General features: G+C 31.6%; 1 protein-coding gene, 1 long non-coding RNA gene and 1 other non-coding gene across 4 annotated transcripts in view; 2 read left to right on the top strand and 1 right to left on the bottom strand.

The window, feature by feature from the left end:
* Position 1: 1 nt before the first annotated feature.
* Positions 2-10841, top strand: LOC149898476 (uncharacterized). The gene is made up of 2 exons (XR_016458011.1): positions 2-330; positions 10806-10841. It is a non-coding gene; the product is annotated as an uncharacterized LOC149898476 (long non-coding RNA).
* An 812-nt stretch (positions 10842-11653) lies between these two features.
* The window catches only part of LOC149898474 (electron transfer flavoprotein beta subunit lysine methyltransferase-like), a 42218-nt gene continuing 27290 nt past the window's right edge, over positions 11654-26581 (bottom strand). For both annotated transcript variants that reach the window (XM_090115103.1, XM_090115104.1), the window contains exons 3-5: positions 12420-12550; positions 12054-12241; positions 11654-11808 (exon numbers count right to left, since the gene is read on the bottom strand). In XM_090115103.1, coding sequence (XP_089971229.1) covers positions 11662-11808; positions 12054-12241; positions 12420-12550 — 466 coding nt within the window. In that variant the 3' untranslated portion in view covers positions 11654-11661. The remainder of the gene's footprint in view (positions 11809-12053; positions 12242-12419; positions 12551-26581) is intronic.
* On the top strand, positions 12279-12350 carry TRNAA-UGC (transfer RNA alanine (anticodon UGC)). The gene has a single exon. It is a non-coding gene; the product is annotated as a tRNA-Ala (tRNA).

Below are 26581 nucleotides of genomic sequence, written 5' to 3'. Positions count from 1 at the left end.
TATTGCAAGACTGAAACGATTTGTAAATCATCTTCAAAAATATTTCTACACATTCCCCTTGTATTCTTAGAGTAATTATAAAACAGCAGAGTACCTTAGAATTTATTTTTATAACTCATAGTAATTATTAATGTGTAACCTTTTAATGTACATATTTTGAATGTTAAATAGTACGAAAACTGCCTTTAGAATTAGTTTCATTTGTAAAAACAATATTTAATAAGTACAAAATTATTGTTTTTTTTTAAGGAGATTTTAGTATGGAATGTATTAATAATAATAGGTATTTTTGTACAACGACCAAGATTGTGCCTTTAACATTATCTTAAGGTGATTGCAACGATCTGTTCCCAGCCAATATCCCGCTAGATGGCGCTGAATTCTACATTTCTAGTTTATTTGAGTTTTTGCGTAATTGGAATAGTCATCAAACCTAGGAATAGTCATGGCGGTTACTGCATATTATATTTTATTGAAATATGTTATATCATTGCCTTAAAATCCACCCAATTCGGTAAAATTATGCGTTTTAACATCTGTCATTGCATACAGGGTCGTTTACACACACAGACGTATACAAAAATGATAAAGATTTAACTCTAGATGGCGTGAATGTAAAGCGCGTCACACACGGTGAAGATATTACCTATAATATTTTATCTAATCTAGTAATATTTTATATTACAGTATCTTAAGGTATCCGGTATCAGCGTTCTGACCATCATTTTTCTTTTTTCGCTGTAGAACCGCCATCCTGTTACAAATGACCCACAAAGGAGAATGACCACGGGTGGTATCGGTAAAATTTTAGTTGTGCCACGTATTCGTTATATTGTTAATTCCTATTTGTATTTATAATGATCATATGTATCAATATTAAGTCTTAATTAAACCGGATAAATTGAAATAATAGTAAAAGTAAAAGTTTTTCTTTTGAAACATGTATGACTACGTATGGAATCGGTAAAATACTAGTTGTGTCACGTGTTCGTGATATTGTTAATTCCTATTTGTATTTATAATGATCATATTTATCACTATTAAGTTGTAATTATACCGAATAAATAGAAATAAAAGTAAAAGTTTTGTTTTGACACATACCTATATCTATCTCTCTTGCAAACGTCATATGTCATAGTTTCTATTTGAAATGTCAAATGAATGTGTTCGACGCATTGTTCGATGTTATTTTGAAATAATGTTTAAATTACGATTTACTTTTCACATTTGTCTTGTAAATTAAAATATTACCTATGTAATAAATGTAAAACTTAACGTTCATCGTTAGTTTAAACTCGATTAAGTAGTTTTTTGAAGTGTTGAATAAAACTATTGTTTTATTTTTATTGTCGCGAACTGCGGCTTATTTACATAAAAACTTTAATCATATCTAAAAGTACTAACATCAAGCTTTAAATTGAGCTATATTTCATCTTGACACAATAAGTTTGATTGCGATACCAAGTGCCATAGTCACTTGGGCAATCTCCTGTGGTTTTCATTTTTCTGTATGGGTAGACAAAACTTCAAAACGCCACCTGCTACGGTTTATATTATTATGAACGATTAGCTTTCCGCCCGCATTTTCAAAAAAAAACCCGTATAGTTCCCGTTCCCGTGGGGTTTCCGGGATAAAACCTATTCAATGTGTCCAAGTTACGTTCTATATGTGTGCTAAATTTCATTGTAATCGGTTCAGTAGTATTTGCGTGAAACACACACATACACATCCTCACAAACTTTCGCATTAGTAGGAAGTAGGATTGTTATAAAAATAAAAGTTATATTTGTTGGCGTAAACTATTTTATTGTAATTTTGGGAAATAAATAATGTCAAAATTGATTACCTACAATAAAACGCAGTTTTATTTTATTACCTACATTACACTATTGTTTTTTTTTATCAAAACATGTATTTGAAGTAGCAAATATGATATTATGCTGATCCAAGCATTTTCACTCAAAACTAATATCACTAATGATTTGTAAAAGTAAATTATTTCAAAATACATTTCATAACCAACAAGTAAGAATAATTATTCATACAACAACAAATCAAAAACACTATTTACTATGGAAAAAAAACCAGGAAGGTGAAAAACATATTTACGATTTCGATGCACTCGACTTTTAGTAAAATAATAGGTAAAAATATTATTATGGTTTTGATCACAGACATATCTGTGGTTTTGATTTTAGCTACTAGTATCAGAAAGCTGCGTGTTCAATGCACGTCGGGGTCCCACAACTGTGGAGGAAGGAAGGTAGAATACCTCCATCGAATAAGTGAAGTTTCTCGACATACTCGATTTGCCGGCCGGCCTCAATGAAGATTGTCCGAAAGTTGTATATGTGCTCTGTAACGAAAAAATTTCGCTAGCGCGATTCAGAGTGAGGTGTCGTACAATATACCTAATGAAGTTTTTCATCTTTTTATTTTACTGCAAATACAAAATAAAAATTAAACAATGGTAATGTAAATTCTAAACAAACTACTACCAAAATACAATTAGAACAAAAATCATTTGACTGGTTGATTTCACCCAGAGGCCAGAGGCGGCTCGTGACAAAATTGTATGGGTGTTCACTTGAAATAAAACAACGAAAATACAATAGCGTAGCAGGATAATTTATTACAAAAAAAAATGAGCACCACCTTTTATAAAATGTCTATAACACTAAAAATTACAAAGTACAGGCTATTTCAAAACGAATTCAATGACTAGGTATCAATAATTAGTAAATCACCGAATTTGCATTCGCGAGCGTAGGTATCCATAGTGTTTGTCACTGACGGTCACTGACCTCTATAACTTATAGTTATAGAGGTCAGTGGTGTTTGTTGTGTAAACATGTATGTATTTGAGTAGTTAGTAGCATATTATATTCTGAATTTCTGATCCATGCCTATTCACTCAAAACTAATAACACTAATGATTTGTAACAGTAAATTATTTCAATAGGTAGGTATTTGAACATTTCCCAACAAGACGTAAGAATAATTATTCGTAGGTATACAAGATACAATAACAAATCTAATACACTATTTATTATTTTATTATTTACTAGCGGTCCGCCCCGGCTTCGCCCGTGGTACATGTTTACGTTTTCTCTCCATAAGAAGTAATAGCTAGAGAGCTAGCGCAAAGCTACCTGTATGTATTTGACCAGACCTGGATTTTTGTGTGTTGATTCCCCTATACCTACTATACATGAGATGAGGAGTCACTAAGCCCAGAGTGGTGGACGGGGCGCGCGCTTAGGTAAGACAGGTGGAAATTTTTGGCGAACTTTGAAACCATTTGACCACGTCTGCCATTTTGATATTTGAAAATAGATTATTATTACTATCGGAAAATAACAATGGCAGACCATTATCACGCGGATAACATTCTGGCAGACACTTATGAAAGTGCTGAAAAAAATACAATTTTGAAAGTATTTGACCAGATCTGCCATTCATATATTTTATTTATTAGGGTCTTAAAAACTTATTTTCGAAACGGCAGACATTTTCATTGCGTACAGACTTCAGCAGACAACAAAACTTTACAGACTTCAGCAGTCAACAAGACTTAGCTTCTACATGGTCAGATGTATATATGTATTACGTTCCCTGACCTTACATCAATGATTTACTTTATTAATGTTTTTATGGTAATTTACATTTAATTTTGAAAACTATGGAATAAAATTTATAAATTTGATGATACAAAACTAAATATACATTTGTAAAGAATCTCAAATATAAAGTTGTGTTGCAAATAACAAATCATCATTTAAATATTTAGTTTATTTCTTTATTTAAGAAACAATTAACAATTACAAAACAACATAAAAAAACACGCATGCATTTATTGAAATGTTCATTCATCATCACTATCGTATGGCGTTGTGTGACTCGTCTTCATAATCCATTGAATCGGATTCTGTAAAAGTAAAACGTAAATTATATAATAAAAGAAATGAGTCATTATAAACTTACCTAGTAAGGCAATGCCTTTGATGTCGCACGATGCCGCCGCGCCGCCAGTGTAGGTACTTCTGCTGCTACATGAAAATATGCTAGGGTTGCAACAAATGGGAAATAAAACAATTGTGATTATTAAATCTGATGTAATTATTTTTTCATAAATATATAATTATTATTAATTACATAATATATTGCACTGTGAAATATTTACGTATCACTTTATTTTTGATGTTCTTAATTGTCTTTTATAAAATTTAAGTGACGCATTCGCATTGGGATCAACAATCCGATAAGAAAAGAATGGAGACAACATATACATAGCTTTGATTTCAATTCTACAGATACAAAATATACAATCTATCTAAAATGATACAACGGATGTTTCCTGCGTTTTCTCGTCAAAATACCGAAACAACGTAATTATTGTATAGTAGTTGGGCGTGAAAGTAAAAAAACAAATGAAAAGTGTTTTCCATATGATTATTTATTAAATTTACGCGATTAAGAATAATTTCAACGATACAATTTAGTAACCGAGAATTCAGAGGATTAAAGAAAATACCTGCCTGATCATTTTATCAAACTCTAAAAGAATTATGGTTATTTCGCATCACTCGGTTTATTAGTTTGGTAATAATTATTAAAGGTAGTTACAACCCTAGCCATTGAGTCGAACGGTAGGCAACACAATATCGACTTTGTGCGGGTACATATGGTACATTTCTTCTTGCTGTGAAGCGTAATTATTATTATTAAGATTTTTTAGGCTATTTTGAATCAGCTGTTCTAATTTAATTCTAGAAATTTATTAAAACGTGATTTTTTTAAAAGTATATTATGAGTTTATAAATACCTCAACCAACAGTCATGTGTCCTATCCTCATTTCTTTATATCTTGGTAGTTAACTAAAGTGTTAAATTTACATAACCTCAACAACAACATTTACACTGCCACTGCACTAAAACTAAACTAACTAGCTCTCTAGCTATAAGAACCATCCTCGTACTTCAAGGGATATAATAAAAAAAGAATTATCGAAATCGGTTCAGCCGTTCTCGAGTTATGCGCTTACCAACACATTTTGCGATTCATTTTTATATATAAGACTAGCGGTCCGCCCCGGCTTCGCCCGTGGTACATGTTTACGTTTTCTCTACATAAGAACCATCCTCGTACTTCAAGGAATATAATAAAAAAAGAATTATCGAAATCGGTTCAGCCGTTCTCGAGTTATGCGCTTACCAACACATTTTGCGATTCATTTATATATATATACGAGCGGTCCGCCCCGGCTTCGCCCGTGGTACATAATATTTACGTTTTCTCTACATAAAAACCATCCTCGTACTTCAAGGAATATAATAAAAAAAGAATGATCGAAATCGGTTCAGCCGTTCTCGAGTTATGCGCTTACCAACACATTTTACGATTCATTTTTATATATAAGATAAGATTATGTGAAAATAACCAGGAAGGTGAAAAACATATTTACGAAAACATAGTAAGTAACATAATATGGCTGTCGCTACAATAATTATATTTCAATTTTATCTTTTTATACCTAGTAGAACTGGCCGACGAATAAAAAAAATCGTATTAGAATAAATACAATAAATTACGGAACAAAAAAAGGATTGTAACTGAATTAGGTATGTTTGTTTCTGGGCGCACCGTTTTCGACGACGCGACGCGCGACGTAAGCGTATAGGTATAGGTACCTACTTTGCTAAAACAAACTAATAAAATTGTGTGTCTGTCTGAAAATTCGGAAAAGCATATTTTGCAAGTTTGTAATTACTTTGATAGTTTACCGATTTATAATAATTGTAATTGTAATTGTATAATATATAATTTGCAATGTGGTGAAATTTCATAAAAATCACGGGCCAATTTTTTGTTTTGAATCCCACCGAAAATATAATTGCGTTATTAGAATAATTAATTACTATACCTACCCACGATCAATTATTACAATATAGTCTCAAATGCATACTAGAGAAATATTGCAATTTGATTCAATTAAAATGCATAGCATACAAAAATAAATTCACAACACAAGAAATTCCGCGCGCAAATCATAGCGCGTGTCAATGAAATCAAGAATGTTTTATATCCCAACAAAAACATAAATGTAAAAATTGGAGCCAAGTTCAACCGTCGACTTGCCGAAAAAAGAATTGAGATCTAAATGTGTGCCAAGTTCTGTAGACAGTCCATAAATTTATTTACTAAGATGTATAAAATTCTTAGGTGAACTGAAAACTCAATTGTTTTATTTTCCCTTATAAAACAATGTTTATTCAAAATATGATTTTTTTTAATTTTAATAAAAGAATTATTTACACATTGCAAACAACTAATGACCTACTGAACCTCATAATTTAACCAGGCTAGTTTTTAGGTACTGTTTATCTATATAATATCTTCTCAAATTGCTGATATTGAACGTTATTATTTTAGAAACTTGTAAAAACTAGCCAAGTCAAATTATGAGGTTCAGTAGGTCATTAGTTGTTTGCTATGTGTAAATAATTCTTTTATTAAAATTAAAAAAAAAATCATATTTTGAATAAACATTGTTCTATAAGGGAAAATAAAACAATTGAGTTTTCAGTTCACCTAAGAATTTTATACATCTTAGTAAATAAATTTCTGGACTGTCTACAGAACTTGGCACACATTTAGATCTCAATTCTTTTTTCGGCAAGTCGACGGTTGAACTTGGCTCCAATTTTTACATTTATGTTTTTGTTGGGATATCATTACTTTTTGTACAGAAAATTACTTTGCAAATTTGATTTAATTTATGTATTTAATGCTTTTTATAAACGATTTTTTTTTTCTTGCGCTTTCGCTGTATGGTTTTATTAACATTATTTTCTATATTTTCCTGTACGTTAGAAATGTCAGCGCGCATTGCCCATTCATTATCTGCAATTTTTTTAACTCTCCTACTCGGAAAGTAGTGTTGTTTTGATCTGATTAATGAGTAGAAAATGCTGCTTTCAGCTGTAAAGAGTTTTATGTAATAAAACTAATTTAAGAAATGACATGATTTTCTAAACAGCCAGTGTGAATTTAACGCCGTTGATTAATATAATCAAAGTTTAACGCATACTTCAAGCCGCGAGTGCCGCTAGGTACGCGGCGAGCGGCGAGTTCCATATTTAAAATTTAAAATGTGTGTAAATCAAAGCGCGTCAAAATCTATCCCAGGAGTTAAGAGAAACAAAGATGTTTTTTTGTGAATTATTTATTAAAAATCCACAAACATAAGCAATCAATAAACATTTATTAATTAGTAATATATTAATAATAATACACTAATTGTTAATAATTATATTGCATTAATTAATCTTACACACGTCAAGATGAAGAATAGGTATTAATTAACAATAAAAATATATTATTTAAAAACTTTTGTGTAACTGTTCAGGCTATTGCCTAAGTTTAGTATCTAGATTCTTACTTGGTTACATCTACTATCTTTCAGTGCAAGTCCTATCAAAATCGGTCCAGCCGTTCCAGGCAAAGTTTGAAAAAAGCGTGTGTGCCGAGCACACGTGTCAGAAGTAAAACTTCTTTGGCAAGATGCAAAGATCGTCGTAGAAGAATCGTCGCCTTACTCCATGACGTGACGGAAGAAATCATGCAATCGAAGTAATCTGCCCTAGCGATACTAGCGCGAGTGAGTGTGATGTCAGAGGCGCATCGAATCCACAGATGTTTCGCGCTAAAATATGTAAACTTCAATAATCTATATCTCAGTCATTTATTGATGGATTTCAATTTTTTTTTCTGCCACTGATTAGTTTTGATCTATATTTTAACACTATTATGGTGAATATAATATTTTCTATTTTTATAAACTTTTCCATTTTTCCATACAAACAAAATTAATTTCATTGAAAAAAAAATTAAATACAGATAAATTCAGTATTTTCTGATTTTTTCCTTTGTACACTCACTATAACCTAGTTGATTACAAAATTTGAACTTTCTAGGTCATCTGGAAGTGGGTTAGGTTTTGTATATGTCTATAAGTCAGTCAGTCTTAAAAATTGCGATTTTTGGACATTAATATCTAGGCAACTGTTTAATCTATATTTATGAAATTTAAGGTTCTTGTTTATCTCGAGGTCCTCTTGATATGTACCAAATTTGGTTTATTTAACTTAAATAGTTTTCGAGTTATAAGGGGGTGAAAAGTGGCTCGAAATGGTTCGTGTAAATATACACACGGCCGCTGCTCGCCAGTTCTCTTCGCTTGAACTTGGCTTGACACGCTGCCGCGTGTCTAGATCAAGCCGACGCGGACGACGACGCGACGCCGAACAAAAGTACCTACGACGGACGACCACGCTTCGAGTTGCCAAACGCAAACAACATGAGTAATAAATTGTTTACAAAAAAAACAAGTTTTCCATTTTTCTGTATGAGTAGACAGAACTTCAAAACGCCACCTGCTACGGTTTATATTATGAACGATTGTTATAAAAATAAAAGTTATATTTGTTGGTGTAAACTATTTTATTGATCAATAATTTTGGAATTTAAAATTGTCAACATTGATTACAATAAAACGCAGTTTTCTTTTATTACACTATTGTTTTTTTTATCAAAACATGTATTTTAAGTACCATATAATATTATGCTGATCCAAGCATTTTCACTCAAAACTTATATCACTAATGATTTGTAAAAGTAAATTATTTCAATATACATTTCATAACCAACATGTAAGAATAATTATTATTATTCCTACCTACAACAACAAACCTAAAACACTATTTACTATGGGAAAATAACCAGGAAGGTGAAAAACATATTATTATTTACGATTTCGACGCACTCGACTTTTAGTAAAATATAGTAGGGAAACATAATATTATGGTTTTGATTTTTGCTACTAGTATAAGAAAACTGCGTGTTCAAACTACTTGTTTGTCTGTCTGAAAATTCGGAAGTACTTTGGTAGTTTACCGATTTATAATAATATTGTATATATCGTTGTTTAAAAAATATTCAAACACAATAAAATATGATATATGTACTGATTTATCACTGGTTTCAGTGATGAACTGATGAGTCAATTATAGCCACTATACTTTCGTCATACGTGTGTATGATTGATGTGATTTGCAACGTGGTGATATTTCAGAAAAATCACGGGTCAAATTGTCCCACCGAAAATATAACTGCGTTATAAGAATAACTATACCTACGATAAATTATACATAATACAATATAGTCTCAAATGCATACTAGTGAAATATTTTATTTGAATCAATAAAATAAAAAAAAAATAAAAAATAATAATAATACAAAAATAAATTCACAACACAAGAAAATCCGCGCGCAAATCATAGCGCGTGACAATGAAATCAAGAACTTTCGAGCCGACGCGGACGACGAAGGAGCCTAACAAAAGTACCTACAATCATAGGCGGCTCGTGACAAAATTGTATGGCCGTGTTCACTTGAAATAAAACAACGAAAATAGGTACCTACAATAGCGTTAGCAGTACAAAAAAAATGAGCACCACATTATAAATGTCTATTTATACACTAAAAATTATAGAGTATTTCAAAACGAATTCAATTATTATTTAGCAATAATTAGAAAATCCCCGAATTTGCATTCGTGATCGTATTCATAGTGTTTGTCTACACTAATATTATAAAGAGGAAAACTTTGTTTGTTTGTTTGATTGTAATGAATAGGCTCATAAACTACTGGACATTTTACCAATGTTTGCAAGTTTGTGATTACTTTGATAGTTTACCGATTTATAATAATTGTATACTTATATCATTGTTTAAAAATATTCAAACACAATATGATATAGGTACTGATTTATCACTGGTTTCAGTGATGAACTGATGAGTCAATGTTAGCCACAATACTAATCACTTTCGTCATACATGTGTATGAACTATGATTGATGTGATTTGCAATGTGGTGAAATTTCATAAAAATCACGGGCCAATTTTTTGTTTTGAATCCCACCGAAAATACATATATTACTAATTGCGTTATTAGAATAATTAATTACTATACCCACGATCAATTATTACAATTTACAATATAGTCTCAAATGCATACTAGAGAAACATTGCAATTTGAATCAATTAAAATGCATAGCATACAAAAATAAATTCACAACACAAGAAATTCCGCGCGCAAATCATAGCGCGTGTCAATGAAATCAAGAATGTAATTTTATATCAAGCCGACGAGCGACGACGCCGAACTAAAGTACCTACAGTACCATTTACCTTCAGTGTACAATACAGTTTACAGACCTACGACGGACGAACAATAATGAGTAATAAATAAAAAAAAACATAGTTTCTAAGGTCATTAGTTTTATTTTATTTTATTGTTATTTTCTTTGAACGATTGGAAATGAAATTACTCAATTTTTACACAGAACTTTGATTTATTAGAATTATGCTCATTATGCATAAGATAACGAACGCGAATGCACGACATCTAGCGCGTCAATGTCTAAACATCGCCTTTCGTTTAGACATTGACGCGCTAGATCTGTAATAAGTATATAGTCTATGCGCTAGATGTCGTGCTTTATGTCGTGTTTCGCTTGGCAAAAGTGACGCACACTACTGTAGAAGTGTCAAATTTTTCCGGTATTTTACTGTTGTTTTTCTAAGTAAATATTGTAAATTATTGATTAAAAAGGTCGAACGCGCACACATTTCATTATAGAGAAGTGATAAAATGATTAGTTTTAAAGAAATAGTGTCTGTGTTAAGTGTTTAGAGGTAATCAAAAATGTATGGAGGGACGGTCGGAACATCAACCTTAAGTAAATGTAATGAAAAATAAAATTTAATTTTATCATATTGTTGCTTTTTATTTCTTCTTCTTCTTCTTTATAATTTTAATAATTAAGTATAGTTAAAGCATGGACGAATATAATTTAAATTTTTCTATGGTAAAAGTGTAATTTATATTAGACTACAGGCCCGTGTTGAAAAAATTATGGGTCATTTGACCCACCACCTGACCTACCTAGAATGATATAAGAGCATAAAATAATAAGATTCAGCGCTATGACGTCACTTGTAAGCTGTCCACCTGAGTGTAGATGAGAATTCGAAGGTTCAGGTAGAGATTTTATCCCCTTGTCTCCATGATTTTTATACGGCGTTGCGGAATAATTGATTAAAAGTAGTATAGAAATAGTATGACACAGATGCCGTACAAAATCAAATGACCAAATTTACCCCGGCAACTGTCGAAAAATAAAAATAAATTCCGACTTTGTGGACCACCATTTTTGTACGGCATCTGTGTCATACTATTTCTATACTGCTTTTAAGCCATTATTCCGCAACGCCGTACAAAAATCATGGAGACAAGGGGAGAAAATCTCTGCCTGAACTTTCGAATTCTCACCTGCACTCAGGTGGACAGCTTACGAGTGATGTCATAGTGCTGAATCTTATTATTTTATGCTCTTATATCATTCTAGATAGGTCAGGTGGTGGGTCAAATGACCCATAATTTTTTCAACATGGGCCTGTAGTCTATATAGCCTAATTTATATGAATTTATTTACTGAAGATATGACTTGTATAATATTATAAATAGACAAAAGTCTGGTTAAAGGAAAGGTTATTTTGTATAAAGCTTGCATACACAATAAAACACATTATTATTCTATGAATTTAATTTCCAAACAGTTGTTTCCGTGAAACCGTTGTTTTCCATGCAACTCTGTTCTTGTAATTTATATCGCGATAATAAAGACATCTGACTTCGTCTGCTTTCTGTCAGGCCGTGTCGACCTGGATCTCCAATAAGTACCTAAATCAAAAAAAAAGATTATTGATAAAATAAAAAATAGCAAAAAGCCAACATCACGCGGTGTTCCCAGGCGGTCACCCATCCAAGTACTGACCGCGCCCGACGTTCGGACGAGAACCGGTGTATTCAACGTGGTATGGACGTTGGCGACAAATATATTGAAATTTTAGAACTATTTCATCCACGAAACTTTAAATTCGATTGTATTCCACTCGCTGTTAAAATAAATTTCATAAGTTACTTACAGTTTTTCCATTACTCGCCAGTTCACTTAGCCAGTCGAATAAAATTCTAGCAAAATCTTCATCATAGAACATATCGCCAATCAAGATGGAGTCAAATTCCTCACATTTCGCGCCAATAAAGTTATTTGCATTTGTTTCTACTTTTACGTCATTGTTTTCAGCATTTATTCTTGTTGCTTCTAATGCATCTGAAAATGTTCGACAATTTTGATAATAAAGTAGCAAGGGGATGTAGCTCAGTGGTAGAGCGTTCGCTTTGCATGTGAAAGGCCCCGGGTTCGATCCCCGGCATCTCCAACTTTTGCATTTTTTTTTCATTTATATATTTTTCTGCTATTTTATTTTTTATAATGCAGGCATACGTACATATATCAATATCGTTAGCAACGATTCGTTTTGCTTTCATTTTTGACGCAGCTACGGCACCAGCCCCGCAACCGCATCCTACATCCAAAATATTACGATTTCTGACAATTTTTTCGTTATCTAGTATGTATCTGAAATAAATAAATTATTATAAAGTTACTATTATCACAGACTTTTAATAATCTTATATATAAAATTCTCGTGTCACAATGTTAGTCTGCATACTCCTCCGAAACGGGTCGACCGATTCTTATGAAATTTTCTGTGCATATCGGGTAAGTCTGAGAATCGGCCAACATCTATTTTTCATATGTACCACGGGCGAAGCCGGGGCGGGCCGCTAGTAATATTATATTATTATACTACGATAGTCGATACTACCACAGATACTACACGTACTAAAATTATATTATTTAAGTACAGCGCCATCTACAATTTTCGTAGAATATTTCTATAACAGACAACCTTGTATTTAACTTTACTTCTTTTGCGCTACGGCTACTACATGAGAAACCAAAAGATGGCTCTGAAATAAAAAAACATTTTCAGTAAAAAATGCTAAAATGAACATGTTCATTTTAGCATTTATAATTAGTTTATAATTAGTTATTTATTGATAATTAGTTCGTATGTATACGAACTAATTATCTTATATATAAAATTCTCGTGTCACAATGTTAGTCTGCATACTCCTCCGAAACGGGTGGACCGATTCTCATGAAATTTTCTGTGCATATCGGCACAGACTAATAATAATATACTAGATATCGGGTAAGTCTGAGAATCGGCCAACATCTATTTTTCATATGTACCACGGGCGTAGCCGGGGCGGACCGCTAGTATTATATTATATTATAATAATTATATACTAGATGATACTAGTTCAATCTTATCCTATCGTTGAGATATTATCTAATATTACTACTTTATCTTTTTCCGGAAAACACAAATACATAAACATAAGGGAACAATATTCTTTGATTACATAGGATGTTAGGAATAAATTAAATTAAGTAATTAGACTGTGTAAACATAATTATATTCAACGTTCCTTTTTAATTAATTTATTTCTAATAGCGTAAACAAATTTTACCCAACAATATTCATAAGACGAAACGGGCAAAACCCGCACGCATTTTCGAATGTATTGCAAAATTGTAAACAATGCTCGCACGCGACCGACATCTGACGATCGACGCGTGCCACGCTATGACTATTGACTATGGCCGCCGTTCAACTTTCAAGGGCGATAGAATAACCGATTATTGAGAATTATTCATTCCTTCACGAATACCGTTACAATTACATGATGTAGGGTGAAAGGTGAAGGTTCTTTCACTGCAAAATGCATATTATGTGCTTGTGAATGTTACAAATTAATTGATATACTTACCTAGGATAGAAGATTGTTTCCGAGAGTGATTATCAAAGTTTGTTGACCTTGTTTTGACATACTTTTATTGGAATATAATATTTTGTAGCTGTATTGGGAAAAATGGTATGAAATATGAATGTAAAAAAATTCCAAATTATATTTGTCTATTTGTGCAATTTAAATAAAACGTAGGTAATTTTTTTATTTTGCTTGAGATATCACAGTAATGAAATGGAATTACCTAACATGTTTTGTACGTTGCGAGAAAAACATTAAAATCATAAAACATGACCTAGTTACATGGCTTGTAGTTTGTACATTGAGCTATAATTATTAATGTGTAGTTGGGTACCTACTACCTAGCTATCATTTGTTTGTCTGACACAATGAAAACCCAATAACAAAAATAATTGTTTCTTGGGAAAGTTTTATTATTATTAGATAGTTTGGTTGAAGGAAAATTATCGATTGGTATTTGTACTAAAGTTAGTTTCCAATATGAATTTTATGATAATAAAAACAAAAACGTGTACTGTATATTTTCTACGGAAAACCCGGGCTTATCAATATGTGACATTTTACAATTTAACTAAATACCTAGTTTACTACGATTTACGATAGTGTTTTGGTACCTACAATTTATTATTCCAAAGAGTGCGGGGTAAATCCATAGACATACCTACCGTGAAAAAAAAATACATTTTCTATTGGTGTTTTATTTTATTGTATTTTTTAGTGTTTTTAAAACTTGGTCTTTTAGTTTTGTTTAGGAAATAGAGATGAAATTAAGATATACAACCATCGTATAGTTTTTAATATTTACTTTTAAATTAATGGTTGATAAGATTTAGAATGACTTGCGTTAAATTAATCATGAGTCCATAGGTACTAATCTTATATTCATAGTACCTAATTAGTATTATCTATAGCATATTATATACATACTATATATTATAATCTATGGCGATAGTGCTATCTGTCTACAGTCTATGGAGTTATCACGTGAACTGCTTAAGGTGATTGCAACGATCTGTTCCCAGCCAATATCCCGCTAGATGGCGCTGAATTCTACATTTCTAGTTTATTTGAGTTTTTGCGTAATTGGAATAGTCATCAAACCTAGGAATAGTCATGGCGGTTACTGAATATTATATTTTATTGAAATATGTTATATCATTGCCTTAAAATCCACCCAATTCGGTAAAATTATGCGTTTTAACATCTGTCATTGCATACAGGGTCGTTTACACACACAGACGTATACAAAAATGATAAAGATTTAACTCTAGATGGCGTGAATGTAAAGCGCGTCACACACGGTGAAGATACTACCTATAATATTTTATCTAATCTAGTAATATTTTATATTACAGTATCTTAAGGTATCCGGTATCAGCGTTCTGACCATCATTTTTCTTTTTTCGCTGTAGAACCGCCATCCTGTTACAAATGACCCACAAAGGAGAATGACCACGGGTGGTATCGGTAAAATTTTAGTTGTGCCACGTATTCGTTATATTGTTAATTCCTATTTGTATTTATAATGATCATATGTATCAATATTAAGTCTTAATTAAACCGGATAAATTGAAATAATAGTAAAAGTAAAAGTTTTTCTTTTGAAACATGTATGAACTTTCGCATTAGTAGGAAGTAGGATTGTTATAAAAATAAAAGTTATATTTGTTGGCGTAAACTATTTTATTGTAATTTTGGGAAATAAATAATGTCAAAATTGATTACCTACAATAAAACGCAGTTTTATTTTATTACCTACATTACATTATTGTTTTTTTTTTATCAAAACATGTATTTGAAGTAGCAAATATGATATTATGCTGATCCAAGCATTTTCACTCAAAACTAATATCACTAATGATTTGTAAAAGTAAATTATTTCAAAATACATTTCATAACCAACAAGTAAGAATAATTATTCATACAACAACAAATCAAAAACACTATTTACTATGGAAAAAAAACCAGGAAGGTGAAAAACATATTTACGATTTCGATGCACTCGACTTTTAGTAAAATAATAGGTAAAAATATTATTATGGTTTTGATCACAGACATATCTGTGGTTTTGATTTTAGCTACTAGTATCAGAAAGCTGCGTGTTCAATGCACGTCGGGGTCCCACTACTGTGGAGGAAGGAAGGTAGAATACCTCCATCGAATAAGTGAAGTTTCTCGACATACTCGATTTGCCGGCCGGCCTCAATGAAGATTGTCCGAAAGTTGTATATGTGCTGTGTAACGAAAAAATTTCGCTAGCGCGATTCAGAGTGAGGTGTCGTACAATATACCTAATGAAGTTTTTCATCTTTTTATTTTACTGCAAATACAAAATAAAAATTAAACAATGGTAATGTAAATTCTAAACAAACTACTACCAAAATACAATTAGAACAAAAATCATTTGACTTGTTTATTTCACCCAGAGGCCAGAGGCGGCTCGTGACAAAATTGTATAGGTGTTCACTTGAAATAAAACAACGAAAATACAATAGCGTTCGGGATGATTTATTACAAAAAAATGAGCACCACATTTTATAAATGTCTATAACACTAAAAATTACAAAGTACAGGCTATTTCAAAACGAATTCAATGACTAGGTATCAATAATTAGTAAATCACCGAATTTGCATTCGCGAGCGTAGGTATCCATAGTGTTTGTCACTGACGGTCACTGACCTCTATAACTTATAGTTATAGAGGTCAGTGGTGTTTGTTGTGTAAACATGTATGTATTTGAGTAGTTAGTAGCATATTATATTCTGAATTTCTGATCCATGCCTATTCACTCAAAACTAATAACACTAATGATTTGTAACAGTAAATTATTTCAATAGGTAGGTATTTGAACATTTCCCAACAAGACGTAAGAATAATTATTCGTAGGTATACAAGATACAATAACAAATCTAATACACTATTTATTATTTTATTATTTACTAGCGGTCCGCCCCGGCTTCGCCCGTGGTACATGTTTACGTTTTCTCTCCATAAGAAGTAATAGCTAGAGAGCTAGCGCAAAGCTACCTGTATGTATTTGACCAGACCTGGATTTTTGTGTGTTGATTCCCCTATACCTACTATACATGAGATGAGGAGTCACTAAGCCCAGAGTGGTGGACGGGGCGCGCGCTTAGGTAAGACAGGTGGAAATTTTTGGCGAACTTTGAAACCATTTGACCACGTCTGCCATTTTGATATTTGAAAATAGATTATTATTACTATCGGAAAATAACAATGGCAGACCATTATCACGCGGATAACATTCTGGCAGACACTTATGAAAGTGCTGAAAAAAATACAATTTTGAAAGTATTTGACCAGATCTGCCATTCATATATTTTATTTATTAGGGTCTTAAAAACTTATTTTCGAAACAGCAGACATTTTCATTGCGTACAGACTTCAGCAGACAACAAAACTTTACAGACTTCAGCAGTCAACAAGACTTAGCTTCTACATGGTCAGATGTATATATGTATTACGTTCCCTGACCTTACATCAATGATTTACTTTATTAATGTTTTTATGGTCATTTACATTTAATTTTGAAAACTATGGAATAAAATTTATAAATTTGATGATACAAAACTAAATATACATTTGTAAAGAATCTCAAATATAAAGTTGTGTTGCAAATAACAAATCATCATTTAAATATTTAGTTTATTTCTTTATTTAAGAAACAATTAACAATTACAAAACAACATAAAAAAACACGCATGCATTTATGTTGAAATGTTCATTCATCATCACTATCGTATGGCGTTGTGTGACTCGTCTTCATAATCCATTGAATCGGATTCTGTAAAAGTAAAACGTAAATTATATAATAAAAGAAATGAGTCATTATAAACTTACCTAGTAAGGCAATGCCTTTGATGTCGCACGATGCCGCCGCGCCGCCAGTGTAGGTACTTCTGCTGCTACATGAAAATATGCTAGGGTTGCAACAAATGGGAAATAAAACAATTGTGATTATTACTATTATGATGTAATCATTTATTCATATTATGTACATTCAAAACAATTGCTATTATTAAATCTGATGTAATTATTTTTTCATAAATATATAATTATTATTAATTACATAATATATTGCACTGTGAAATATTTATGTATCACTTTATTTTTGATGTTCTTAATTGTCTTTTATAAAATTTAAGTGACGCATTCGCATTGGGATCAACAATCCGATAAGAAAAGAATGGAGACAACATATACATAGCTTTGATTTCAATTCTACAGATACAAAATATACAATCTATCTAAAATGATACAACGGATGTTTCCTGCGTTTTCTCGTCAAAATACCGAAACAACGTAATTATTGTATAGTAGTTGGGCGTGAAAGTAAAAAAACAAATGAAAAGTGTTTTCCATATGATTATTTATTAAATTTACGCGATTAAGAATAATTTCAACGATACAATTTAGTAACCGAGAATTCAGAGGATTAAAGAAAATACCTGCCTGATCATTTTATCAAACTCTAAAAGAATTATGGTTATTTCGCATCACTCGGTTTATTAGTTTGGTAATAATTATTAAAGGTAGTTATAACCCTAGCCATTGAGTCGAACGGTAGGCAACACAATATCGACTTTGTGCGGGTACATATGGTACATTTCTTCTTGCTGTGAAGCGTAATTATTATTATTAAGATTTTTTAGGCTATTTTGAATCAGCTGTTCTAATTTAATTCTAGAAATTTATTAAAACGTGATTTTTTTAAAAGTATATTATGAGTTTATAAATACCTCAACCAATAGTTATTGTGTCCTATCCTCATTTCTTTATATCTTGGTAGTTAACTAAAGTGTTAAATTTACATAACCTCAACAACAACATTTACACTGCCACTGCACTAAAACTAAACTAACTAGCTCTCTAGCTATAAGAACCATCCTCGTACTTCAAGGGATATAATAAAAAAAGAATTATCGAAATCGGTTCAGCCGTTCTCGAGTTATGCGCTTACCAACACATTTTGCGATTCATTTTTATATATAAGACTAGCGGTCCGCCCCGGCTTCGCCCGTGGTACATGTTTACGTTTTCTCTACATAAGAACCATCCTCGTACTTCAAGGAATATAATAAAAAAAGAATTATCGAAATCGGTTCAGCCGTTCTCGAGTTATGCGCTTACCAACACATTTTGCGATTCATTTATATATACATACTAGCGGTCCGCCCCGGCTTCGCCCGTGGTACATAATATTTACGTTTTCTCTACATAAAAACCATCCTCGTACTTCAAGGAATATAATAAAAAAAGAATGATCGAAATCGGTTCAGCCGTTCTCGAGTTATGCGCTTACCAACACATTTTGCGATTCATTTTTATATATAAGAAGATAAGATTATGTGAAAATAACCAGGAAGGTGAAAAACATATTTACGAAAACATAGTAACATAATATGGCTGTCGCTACAATAATTATATTTCAATTTTATCTTTTTATACCTAGTAGAACTGGCCGACGAATAAAAAAAATCGTATTAGAATAAATACAATAAATTACGGAACAAAAAAAGGATTGTAACTGAATTAGGTATGTTTGTTTCTGGGCGCACCGTTTTCGACGACGCGACGCGCGACGTAAGCGTATAGGTATAGGTACCTACTTTGCTAAAACAAACTAATAAAATTGTGTGTCTGTCTGAAAATTCGGAAAAGCATATTTTGCAAGTTTGTAATTACTTTGATAGTTTACCGATTTATAATAATTGTAATTGTAATTGTATAATATATAATTTGCAATGTGGTGAAATTTCATAAAAATCACGGGCCAATTTTTTGTTTTGAATCCCACCGAAAATATAATTGCGTTATTAGAATAATTAATTACTATACCTACCCACGATCAATTATTACAATATAGTCTCAAATGCATACTAGAGAAATATTGCAATTTGATTCAATTAAAATGCATAGCATACAAAAATAAATTCACAACACAAGAAATTCCGCGCGCAAATCATAGCGCGTGTCAATGAAATCAAGAATGTTTTATATCAAGCCGACGCGGACGACGACGCGACGCCGAACAAAAGTACCTACGACGGACGACCACGCTTCGAGTTGCCAAACAACATGAGTAATAAATTGTTTACAAAAAAAACAAGTTTTCCATTTTTCTGTATGAGTAGACAGAACTTCAAAACGCCACCTGCTACGGTTTATATTATGAACGATTGTTATAAAAATAAAAGTTATATTTGTTGGTGTAAACTATTTTATTGATCAATAATTTTGGAATTTAAAATTGTCAACATTGATTACAATAAAACGCAGTTTTATTTTATTACACTATTGTTTTTTTTATCAAAACATGTATTTGAAGTACCATATAATATTATGCTGATCCAAGCATTTTCACTCAAAACTTATATCACTAATGATTTGTAAAAGTAAATTATTTCAATATACATTTCATAACCAACATGTAAGAATAATTATTATTATTCCTACCTACAACAACAAACCTAAAACACTATTTACTATGGGAAAATAACCAGGAAGGTGAAAAACATATTATTATTTACGATTTCGACGCACTCGACTTTTAGTAAAATATAGTAGGGAAACATAATATTATGGTTTTGATTTTTGCTACTAGTATAAGAAAACTGCGTGTTCAAACTACTTGTTTGTCTGTCTGAAAATTCGGAAGTACTTTGGTAGTTTACCGATTTATAATAATATTGTATATATCGTTGTTTAAAAAATATTCAAACACAATAAAATATGATATATGTACTGATTTATCACTGGTTTCAGTGATGAACTGATGAGTCAATTATAGCCACTATACTTTCGTCATACGTGTGTATGATTGATGTGATTTGCAACGTGGTGATATTTCAGAAAAATCACGGGTCAAATTGTCCCACCGAAAATATAACTGCGTTATAAGAATAACTATACCTACGATAAATTATACATAATACAATATAGTCTCAAATGCATACTAGTGAAATATTTTATTTGAATCAATAAAATAAAAAAATAAATAAAAAATAATAATAATACAAAAATAAATTCACAACACAAGAAAATCCGCGCGCAAATCATAGCGCGTGACAATGAAATCAAGAACTTTCGAGCCGACGCGGACGACGAAGGAGCCTAACAAAAGTACCTACAATCATAGGCGGCTCGTGACAAAATTGTATGGCCGTGTTCACTTGAAATAAAACAACGAAAATAGGTACCTACAATAGCGTTAGCAGTACAAAAAAAATGAGCACCACATTATAAATGTCTATTTATACACTAAAAATTATAGAGTATTTCAAAACGAATTCAATTATTATTTAGCAATAATTAGAAAATCCCCGAATTTGCATTCGTGATCGTATTCATAGTGTTTGTCTACACTAATATTATAAAGAGGAAAACTTTGTTTGTTTGTTTGATTGTAATGAATAGGCTCATAAACTACTGGACATTTTACCAATGTTTGCAAGTTTGTGATTACTTTGATAGTTTACCGATTTATAATAATTGTATACTTATATCATTGTTTAAAAATATTCAAACACAATATGATATAGGTACTGATTTATCACTGGTTTCAGTGATGAACTGATGAGTCAATGTTAGCCACAATACTAATCACTTTCGTCATACATGTGTATGAACTATGATTGATGTGATTTGCAATGTGGTGAAATTTCATAAAAATCACGGGCCAATTTTTTGTTTTGAATCCCACCGAAAATACATATATTACTAATTGCGTTATTAGAATAATTAATTACTATACCCACGATCAATTATTACAATTTACAATATAGTCTCAAATGCATACTAGAGAAACATTGCAATTTGAATCAATTAAAATGCATAGCATACAAAAATAAATTCACAACACAAGAAATTCCGCGCGCAAATCATAGCGCGTGTCAATGAAATCAAGAATGTAATTTTATATCAAACCGACGAGCGACGACGCCGAACTAAAGTACCTACAGTACCATTTACCTTCAGTGTACAATACAGTTTACAGACCTACGACGGACGAACAATAATGAGTAATAAATAAAAAAAAACATAGTTTCTAAGGTCATTAGTTTTATTTTATTTTATTGTTATTTTCTTTGAACGATTGGAAATGAAATTACTCAATTTTTACACAGAACTTTGATTTATTAGAATTATGCTCATTATGCATAAGATAACGAACGCGAATGCACGACATCTAGCGCGTCAATGTCTAAACATCGCCTTTCGTTTAGACATTGACGCGCTAGATCTGTAATAAGTATATAGTCTATGCGCTAGATGTCGTGCTTTATGTCGTGTTTCGCTTGGCAAAAGTCACGCACACTACTGTAGAAGTGTCAAATTTTTCCGGTATTTTACTGTTGTTTTTCTAAGTAAATATTGTAAATTATTGATTAAAAAGGTCGAACGCGCACACATTTCATTATAGAGAAGTGATAAAATGATTAGTTTTAAAGAAATAGTGTCTGTGTTAAGTGTTTAGAGGTAATCAAAAATGTATGGAGGGACGGTCGGAACATCAACCTTAATAAAATTGGATGTATTTAAACATAATTTAGACAATATTCCTAACTGCATATTGGATAATTAGAAGAAATAAAAAAGGAAAACATAAGCACATACTGAGGGCCTAAAATACGATCCAGCCTATTGATTTTTTTGGAAAAAAGTTATAAGACTATGGTTATTCGTAGCAATTTTTTGTCAGTTAGTTTATATTTTATAATAATTTACTTTATGTTTATATAATATACTGCAATCATACTTGCATACTCGTAGGCAGTATCAATGATTCACGAAAAAGGGAGATATCAGGAATTCCACGAATCGGGATAAAACGGGGTACTTTTCTAAGAAGTGTATGACTCATGGGGTGGTTTCCCCCTCCATTGCAGGGGCGGAAGTAACTATGTATGTGTGCGTAACGAACTAACGAGAAATAGGCCTCTGTTTCCCGCCATTTTGCGTATGACTCAGTTTTAAGGTTCTTTTTGCTGTAGAATGTAGATAATTGTTATATTTTTTATTGTTGAAACAATGCTTGAATTTTAAATAAAAAATAACTCAGTTAAGTTGCAATTTAATATTTATAAACCATATTACATTCTTGATGAAATGTGCAAACCTTTCAAAGCAGAAAAATATTCACCTAACAAGTTTTTTACAACTGTTTTTGAAATAACTAAACTTATGAAGTTTCAGCCATTGATAAAACTAATTAATTTTCATCATTGTGATTATAGATTGCGTACAAACCTCAATATTGTTTTTTTTTCGGTCGGTAAGCATTTTATTAGGTTTTGTGGTCAATAAATCAATCAAATACATACGTGTATACCCTTGTGTATACCACACCAATAGTTAATACCTACCACAACATGTTTTGATTGTCATAATATTATTTTGGCGCGTCATTATGTATTCATGATGTAGGTATGTCACTTATGTGCGATCCTTATGTGATCTGACCATCCCATTTCGTCGTAACAGGAGTGCGTAGGCCGTAGACTAACAATAAATTGTTTGTAGGTTATTTTGGAATAACAACAGAGTTTACGACGCATTTGTTTATTTTTACGTTCTAAAATTAAACAAAATATACCTATCACTTGCCTATCACTGTGTTATCTCTCTAATTACATCTATTTAGTAAACACGTTTTTACTTACAAATCTATGACTTTTCTTAAGTTTATTTATTTATTTCATAACAAGTAATTAACATGTTACCTAATTGTTGTGCATAATCTATAATAATATAAGTAGGTACTTAGTGAATATTGGCAATTAGTAAAGCATACAAGATTTTATCTTAAACCTAACATAAATAAGAAACAGATCTAAAAAATAGTCACATGTTTTAATAATTCAAATATGGCCTCAGTAATTTTTCATATGACTCATGCTAACTGTAGGATTCGCCATGATTCATCATTTGCTCTCCTTTTCTTGCTTTCAAAAACAATACATGGTTTGGTCCTTGTCACACGGCCATTCGTTATCTCGTTTTCACATAGCGATAAAAGGTAATAGCTATCTCTTTCTGATATAGAATGCGTCTGGGATTTTCGGTAGAATTCTTGAAAATTTGTTAACTTTTATTTGACAATGACTGTGAGATTTTTGTTTAAACTTATTAACACGATGTGGGCAATGATGTGGGTCATTCTTGTAGATTTTAGTGGATTCCCTCCACGTGTCGCGATGAAACATTTTGATGATATTATGTCTTTGTTTACATATTACTTACTTTGCAATGCAATGTTTTTCGAAAGTTTATTCTTAGTATTTAGGTGAGAGTTGTACAACTTGTAAATATAGTTTATCGGATATAAATAACGAAATTTTCTGTTTTGTTGTTATTTTCTTATTTATTCCTTACCTTATACATAATATGTACACTTATATACACTTTGAATATTTACTCATATAGGTCATAAGGCTTCGATGATGAGAATTAAATTTAATTAAACCTTAACATTACGATTTACGATGATGACCAGAATTCGTATTTTTAGAAAAAAATATATGCAATAAAACAACTCAATTTATTACATATTTAAATGAGCGGAAACATAGCGAAAACAATTATCTTCATGCTATGCCGTCCTTCGGTTATTCAACAACACAATAACAACTTAAAAACTAAACATAGTTAAAATGGCGCATTAAAATTTTTTTTCGCAAGTTTGAATCTGATTTACGACAACTGTGATACCTACTGATAATATTGCATTACGATAGTCACGCATTTGATAGCAAAATATAACATCCATTATCTTTGATAACATTCCAAAATATTGTACCGTAACTATACAGATAAGCCTATTAGCACAGTATACAGGGTGTCCCACTAATGGTATACTAAGCGCGAAGGGATTTGTAGTTTTGCATACACTGATCACGTAAAAAATACTTAAACAACAAAATTACGCCAAAAATTTTTTGCTTAATTTTTCCTTAAAATCCATGTTTTCGTCTCTAGCTTCGCGCAGCCGGCATATACCGCTTCGCTAATGTGAGCATTTTGTCTATGAAAACACAATCTTAAACGATAGCTCACGTGTGGGTGGAAAAGTTGAGCAGGTTGCTTGTTAGGGGTATACACATAGAGTTTTGAGAATTCGTCTATTTGTCAAAAAAATTCGTCTGGAATTTTATAAGTATTTTTTACGTACTCAGCGTATGCAAAACTATAACCTCCTTGGGGCTTAGTATACCGTTGCTGGGACACCCTGTATATATCTGTGGCTATATGTATACATTTATTGTTCACGTTGCTATGTATTTAAAGATAAATAAATCAATAATGATAATTGATAAGCAATTAGTGTGAATCGACTAAAGAGTAACGGACATTTTAAATTTTTTTAAACAGAGATAGACAAGCTAGATGATGGCCTTCATTTTTACTAAGATATCAAACTGAGTCAGATTGATATAAAAAAACAAAAAAGTGAATGAATACCTAATATCTGAACTCATAAAAAAATAAACTGCTCTATAAAAAGGTAACGGGACCTCACTCTTATTTAGCATGGTATTAAAAACCCGCAGCTTTTAATATTTAAGTCATAAAGTTTTCCTTAATAACTACGCATGTTGTTTATTATGTCGTAGACGTAAATCTAGACAGGTGTCTGAGCGAGGGCTGCCACTTGCTATTCACTACGCATTAGCAACAATTCTTATTGCTAAAAACCTAAGCTAAAAACTATTCTAAGTTCTAATATTTGATGACAAAATAAGTTTTGAACGATTTTTATAAAAATATTATTTTCATGTACTTAACTGTAGGTAAAATTTTGTAAAATAAAATTTATGAGTCGATAATGTGTAAGTATAAGTATTTTGTTTTTTATAAACTAGGTATTGTAAATTTCACGACGCGGTCGCCCGTTTTATTATTTATCTATACTAATATTATAAAGAGGAAAGGTTTGTAATTATTATGTATGTAATATGTATTTCATGTATGGTTTTCACGCATAAACTACTGGACCGATTTCAAAAATTCTTTCACCTTCACTGAGCAACATAGGCTATATTGCATTTTCAAAAAAAATTAGAGATCCTTACCAAAAAATAAAAATGCAATAATGTAACCCAAGGTGTAAAAAAATTCTGTCATCGCGTGCGCTGCGGAATCTATTCCTTGAAGTACGAGGATGGTTCTTACGAAAAAAAACGTAAACATGTAGGTACCACGGGCGAAGCCGGGGCGGACCGCTAGTCATATATATTTCTCGTTACGGTCAGCCCTAACCTCATTCGTCTTAGCCTTTAATTGCAAAGAAAATGCGCACTCAATAGAAATCTTTATGAACACGTTGAGGAGAATTTTTTCACGTTTTATCCTCATAAAAACGTGTTCACTGTTGTCAAATGGGAAATATAAAGTCCCTCGAATTTTGGTCAAGTTTTATTCATTGTCATTTAATTTCCAACATTTTCTTAGTTTCACCTATAAGCTTTTATTTTATCATTTTATTTATACAATACTAGCTTTCCGCCCGCGGTTAAAATATCTCTCTCTATCTCTTTATCTATTAAAAAACCCCATCAAAATCTGTTGCGTATTTTTTAATCTTATAGCATACAGACACACAGATGGTGGAAAGCCACTTTGTTCTATGCTATGTAGTGATTAAAATCAATAAAAAAAGAGCGTGTGTGCCGAGCACGCGTGTCAGAAGTGAAACTTCTTTGGCAATATTCAAAGATACCAAAATCGTTGCCTTACTCCATGACGTGA

This window comes from Colias eurytheme, chromosome 22 (assembly GCF_061535395.1).
Source record: "Colias eurytheme isolate Ceu_HAF_F1 chromosome 22, ilColEury1 Martin Lab GWU primary, whole genome shotgun sequence".
Classification (NCBI taxonomy): domain Eukaryota; kingdom Metazoa; phylum Arthropoda; class Insecta; order Lepidoptera; family Pieridae; genus Colias; species Colias eurytheme.
The sequence above is the reverse complement of the archived record's forward strand: the minus strand, read 5'-3'. Positions and strand labels throughout refer to the sequence as shown.